The sequence below is a fragment of the Prionailurus viverrinus genome, chromosome A2 (assembly GCF_022837055.1).
Source record: "Prionailurus viverrinus isolate Anna chromosome A2, UM_Priviv_1.0, whole genome shotgun sequence".
NCBI lineage: Eukaryota > Metazoa > Chordata > Mammalia > Carnivora > Felidae > Prionailurus > Prionailurus viverrinus.
The window spans coordinates 135595188-135601646 of record NC_062562.1 but is presented as its reverse complement, the minus strand read 5'-3'; the positions used below and the strand labels follow the sequence as shown (position 1 = coordinate 135601646).

Sequence of the window (6459 nt, the reverse complement as noted above, 5' to 3'; positions counted from 1 at the left end):
TATAATGCTAACTTGTTTCCTCAACCCAATTGGGTAGATTAATAATGTGAGATGTCTGCAAACATTGGATGTGCTTTTTACAGGTTGTATATTCCTGTACAATGCAGGAATCTGCAATCTGCTATGCAGGTCAGAAAGAACAAAAATACAATTGATGCTTACATTGTGAAGTGAAAAATCCTGTAATTAAAAATTCAGAGCACCAAGCAAAAGTTTGTAAAAGAAGATCCTTTTATCTTCTCTCCCCAGAAAGGTCCTCCCCTCCCCATGCCATTGCTCACCAAATACCATGGAAGCTACATAGGTAATAACTTTGTCTGTGGTACTTTAAAGTGATTAAGGATAAGAAAATTTGGTTTCAGATCAGCAATTATTTTAGAATCTCCTAAGTACCAGACACTAGGGCTATAAAGAGGACAGGTTCTTGTCCTTCAGGGGCATGGAATCTGATTGAACTTTTCTTTCTTTTCTTTCTTTCTTTTTCTTTCTTTCTTTCTTTTTCTTTCTTTCTTTCTTTCTTTCTTTCTTTCTTTCTTTCTTTCTTTGATTGAATTTCTTATAGAAAAGCATTTCTTGGCTGGGAGGGAGTTTATGTACAAGGAATGAATTCTCTCTCATAAAGAATCAGCCCCCACTGTATTTTATAGGTACCAGTTTGATTTTGGGTCTTCTTAAAAATCATATTGCTCCAAAGTGCCACATGATTTTTTTTTAGATGATGGAAACATCACCATTGAATCCCCTTGCATTACAGAGGCACCTGGGTGGCTCAGTCAGTTAAATGTCCAACTGGCTCAGGTCATGACCTTGTGGTTTGTGGCTTTGAGCCCTACATCAGGCTCTGTGCTAACAGCTCAGAGCCTGGAGTCTGCTTCAGATTCTTTGTCTCCCTCTCTCTGTCTGCCCCTCCCCCACTCATGCGCGCGCGCTCTCTCTCTCTCAAAAATAAATAAACATTAAAAAATTTTTTTTCAATTACTTGCATTACAAGAATATTCATGGAGATAACATGAAGGTTATGTTCTCTAGTAACTGGGGGCTCCTGAATGGTGGGAACAAGCGTAGATGGAAAGGGTACTTTGAAGGGGATAAAAAGGCCTCTCTCCTCCAACACTCAAATAGGTATCTATCTCTCTGCCAACTGTGGGTTTTCAGCTTTATTGTCATAGCTTCTGGTCCAAGGATGCACCTTGCTAGGGAAGAACATCATGCTAAAAGGAGGAGACAGGTGCTCTGAGCAATTGAAAGACAGAGAAATGCAGGTAATTTGGCAACTGAGGGCAAACTACTCTCAGAAAGACAGAGACTTCCTGAGATTCAAGGATGCAAATTCTTCTAGCTGCCCAGGAATTAACTAAGGTTCTCATATATGGATGATCTTGATGCAGCCAGGTGAAATCAATCTTAGGCTTCCTCTCATTATGTAAGTGGATAGGTGATCAAGTATGGCTAGCAATAACCAACTCTCAATAACAAGATGATACATTATTTTAATTGCATGATTTATCAAAACAACAGCTATTAACATACAAAGTACCATTCAGTTCAACTGCAGGTATAGGCAGTGACAGTATCTAATTCTTAGAAGAATCACTTACTCTCACAGTCTGTCCAGACACATTAATCTAAGGACATTTTTATAAATAGCAAACATGATTTTCACATTGCAGCTTTCTCAAGCATATATACAGGTGTGTGGTCTTGTTGATGGGTTGCTTCCACAAGCTCTTTCCGTTCTGATGCATTCATCCTCTTGATATTAGTAGAGATATTTATTTCTGCAGAGTTTTTCTTTTGTTACCCACCATTCGCAGTATTTGTGCATTGGTATCACTCTTTTACACTTCTGAAACAAAGTTTAAATTGGAGTATATCTCTACAGTACAATTCCTTGTGTCTTCTGGTAAATTCCACCATGGTCAGAGAGTTTAAGTTGTAATCGTCAGCCCAGCTCTACTATTGGGCTTCGGTGTAACACACCCTCTTTACAGCTTTCTGTGTTAACCCTTGGCTTCAAGACCTGGTGATGTAATGAGGGTGGGGTGTACTGGCAATCAGCACATTTCCTTATCATTATTTACAGCCATTGAGAACTATGCTGTTACTAATCCAAGTCTGACATACCTTTTCTGAAATGTTCACAGTGCAGTATTTTTGTGGGCTGACAAAAGTTTTCTCATATCATTAAAAATAAACATTTTTATAAAAATATAATACTTTAAATGTTTACATTGACAAAAACAGAGTATCCTGTGCCACATGCACTATACAGTAGTAAGCACAAAATCCCACAGAACAAGACATTACAAACGTCCTGCCCAGAATAACTATTCATCCAGGTGAAATGGCCAGAACTTTCAATTGCTTTTTTTTCTCCTGTAAAATACGTTTTGCTTTACACAAAGCATGTGCTAATGAAAAACTGGACTCCCAGAAAGTTTTATTGCCTCCGATTGTGGGGTGGGAAGCTGCCACCTAAGAAAGAGGCTAATATTTCTAGTCCATCGATCCTTTCTTTGCCCTACATGAGCCATGATTGGAACTGATGAACCTTTTAGTCAGATGCATTCTGCTTTAAAAACATGCTGAGTTACACCTTTAAAAACACCACAAATCACTTGTTTTATTTTCAGAGTCGTTGTAAAAAAAATACAGACAAACCATCTATATGTCTACAATCATAAGAACAGTATCATTCTCAGTTGATTTTTAAATGACAACTAAATATTTCATTATGACTAAGCTATTTTATGAGGACCTTCTTAATGTCATCTATGTACAATATGTAAATATCCCTATTAATTTATAAACACATTTGTGTCCTGCCATTTTGAAATGCTGACTGTGTTGCCTATGGATATTTCCCCATTAAAAGGAATGTATACAAAAATTTAAAAGGGAATGTTTGCCGAATGGGCAAAAGGCAACATCAGTAATAAAACATGTTAGTGACCATCCAACACATGAAAGTTCTTTGAAACACTTTAATTCTAAATGAGTGTCTTGGTACTGGGGCCATGTCTGTCCTGAACTTTATCACTTCTTCTGAATTTTATGTGATCAAGAAGCCCTCAAAATTCATTGCTGCCATTCCTCATATGAAATCATGTAGGATCCTGATTTTTAAAAACTTCAACCTAGAATTAGGCTTTGGCCTCCATGCACAGGAGCATCATCACAGCTGTAGGGTTGCTGTTGGTCACTGGCCTGCGGGACAGAGCTTCTGGCTCTGGTGCTCTGTCAGCTAAGAAATTCCTTAGAATCCATTCATTTTAAATAGCAATATAAGGTCCTATAATAGTGCAATCTTGGCAAAAGCAAAAAATATCTGGTGGCCTTTCAATGGCCAGGCAGTGAAAAAAAAAAACCAAAACAACAACATTGAACAAAATGTAGACTGCTGTTTGGAAAGTTCTATGATGTTTCTCAGAAGGGGGCTGGTGAGGTATCCATCCATCATGTGTCCCCCTCGCCATCAATGTTATCTTGTGATGACAACAGAGAAGGGTATGGAGCAACACATTTGACATTCACATAAGTAGCGTTCACATGGACATAGTGCTCCCCAATGAAAGTAGAGAATATCGCTGATATCCTGGAGACCAGTTCAGAAAAAGATGGGCGCAGTTCAGCTTTAGGGTGCCAGCATTTTAGCATCACTTCATATCTGTTTCAAATAGGAAGAAATGCTATGAGAGACATCATGAAGGCATGCATTTCTGTAAAAGTAAAGAATACAGGAATGACAGAAGATTCTGTTGAAAGTCCTACTTACAAGGGATCTGGGCAGTATTCGGGCTGTAAGAGTCTTCTGCCTTGCAATAAGTAAACTGTTATATCAAAGGTGTTGACATCAGGATAAGGTGGAGCCCCTCTTGTCATCAGTTCCCAGAGGAGCACACCAAAGGACCACTAGTCAAACAATGGAAGGGATAATCCAGGTGAGAACTGTGACCGCACGAACATGAAAGGTGACCAGAAGGTCTTGATAACTAAATTTGGCTTAGTATATTCAAGACTATTGCTCTTTGGGGCAAAATCTTCCTTAAAGGTAATACACATTTTATGATTTCTTTATACCAGAATTGGATAAGGTTTAGATTACAAATAAGTATAAAGTTTTTAAAAAGAATATCTGAAGTCCACATGAGGATTAAGATTTCATCTATAGTTAGTATAGTATGATTTTCAGGTTTTCTCTTACAGGGTCAAAGCACTGGTCAAAGCATTCACATGTTTCATCCTCTTTTCCAATAGTTTCACTATAATTTTATATTATTCATAAAAGAAGAAGATAGAGGAAACTTTCCAAAGTTTAAATTTTTTTGACTTCTGAATGAATATAAATACTTTTTAAGAAACGTAACTATTAACAAACAAAAAATACCCCAAAGAAACAAGAAAGAAATGTAACCACATCTAAACATTAATGTTAAAAGGCAAAATCTAAGGCAGTGTAAGTACAAGTCCATATTAAAAATCAGAAGTGATAAAACTGCTAGGCAAGAAGGTTCTCTGTTGAAAACTAATTTCAATAAAATAAATGTAATTTAAAAACGTTAAAGTACAAGACTGATATAAAACAGCTGTATCAGTACTTTGCAGGAATATTGTAGGGACACAGAGAGGTTAAGTGACTTGCTAGAAATCCCCCCAATAAATGTGAATTCACACTGGGATAAACATTTAAGAGTTCTTGACTCTTGGTCCGATATGTCATTTGCAAATATCTTTTCCCATTCCATTGGTTGCCTTTTAGTTTTGTTGGTTGTTTCCTTTGCTGTGCAGAAGCTTTTTATCTTCATAGACTCTTGGGTCTTGGTTGGTCTACTAAACTGCACTAAATATGCAATTTCTTGATTTAAAGCACTCTACTCAGAATATACTAGGTCATACATATTATCTCTCCCTGGATGTGTGCCAAGGTGAGAATGACACAAAGAGAGTAATTGGGCATGTGCGGTTCACCCCTGGCCAAGGACCCAAGAAATCAGTGCTTCCTTAGAAACACATCTAGGTCACTGACAGACTAAAAAGTATGGGGGGGGGGGCGGAGAGAAACGAGGCTCTGGGAACAAGGAGGCTCTGGGAACAAGGAGGCTTGGAGGGAAAGGGGAATCCAGACCTGATAGGTAGAGTGGGAAAACTTAACACTGAGAAGCAGCGTAGCTTGTAACATTCAGTGAGGAGAGTAAAGCAGAGTGTGTAAAGTAAAGTAAAGTAAAGTAAAGTGAAGCATGTGTCCAAGTGCAGGAGCCCTTTAAGGACATTGACTGCCTCGATCCAAAGAGAGAACACAGTCTTTCCCAGGTGGGAACTAGAAAACTTTGCTGTCCTGTGCAGCCTTTCAAAATCGAAGTATCCAAAGCCTGAGTCACTTATGAGTCACTTCTGACAACTTCACTGTGTTAACCTTTAAGTCCCAAAATATGCATTAAAGTTTAAATCAATTTAACAAGTATCTACTGACCCTTGGTGTACAAGTAGGTTACTTTCCAAGTTAGTGGATGGGCCTACGGCTGATTTAACGGGGTTAAGAGTTACGACACAACTGACTATCACACAGGACAGTAAGGCAGAATAACTAATACAGAACAAAAATAGAAAAGATGTACAAATGCTGTGAAAAGTCAATAAGATAACAGTAGGGTACTGAGAAAGGCTTCAGGGAGAAAGCGACAGTAAAGCAGGTCTTGAAGAACGGGAGCATTTGTGTTCCAGGTGCACAGAAGGTGAGGGCGGAGGAGTGTTCTGGATGGAGGCAATGGGCCCAGAGGTGACAGTACTTGTGTGTTTTTCTGAACTACATAAGGACAATAGTTCACTCTGCTTGATGTATGGAGTAGATGAGGGAGACAAGGGATAGATAGGGTAAAAATGAGACCATGTTGTGGGGGTTTTTGAGTGCTGAAAGTGGGTTACGCTGAAAGGGACAGGACATGCAGCTGAGCTCCAGCATGCTGCATCTGTAAACACTATGCTTTAGACAAATAGGAGATGCTGGTTCACATAAGGAGACCAGATAGGGGGGTTTCTGAACAGAATGTCTGGTGGGGGTGCTGCTACATCTTGGCAACCCAGAACCCGATGAGACTGAACTCCCAAATTAAGGTGGTGGGAAAGATTAGATGCCATATAGTAAGCCCGGAACAGATTTCAGGCCCTTTTTAAAAAAGATTATTTTATTTAATCCTTTAAACAACCCTGTAATGTAACTGGCTTTGTAGATACTAAAGTATCTACAAAAGGTGAGGAAGCCAAAGTTTTGAGAGGCTGATTACTTGTCTGTAATCAAGTCTCCTAACCCATAGCCTAGGCTATAGGTTTGTCTGAAGGCAAATTCACAAAAAAAGGGGGCACAGTTGGGTACATTTCTGAGGAATTATAGGACTTGGGCAACGACTGGGTATCAGAGGAGGGTTGGAAGACTCACTGGACAGGAGAGGTCAGGGGGAGGCA

At 39.0% G+C, this 6459-nt stretch overlaps 1 protein-coding gene across 2 annotated transcripts in view; it reads right to left on the bottom strand.

The window, feature by feature from the left end:
* Nucleotides 1–1470: 1470 nt before the first annotated feature.
* MET (MET proto-oncogene, receptor tyrosine kinase) overlaps nt 1471–6459 on the bottom strand; it is a 112662-nt gene continuing 107673 nt past the window's right edge. For both annotated transcript variants that reach the window (XM_047850094.1, XM_047850095.1), the window contains exons 20-21: nt 3776–3912; nt 1471–3667 (exon numbers count right to left, since the gene is read on the bottom strand). In XM_047850094.1, the coding sequence (XP_047706050.1) occupies nt 3457–3667; nt 3776–3912 (348 nt within the window). In that variant the 3' untranslated portion in view covers nt 1471–3456. The remainder of the gene's footprint in view (nt 3668–3775; nt 3913–6459) is intronic.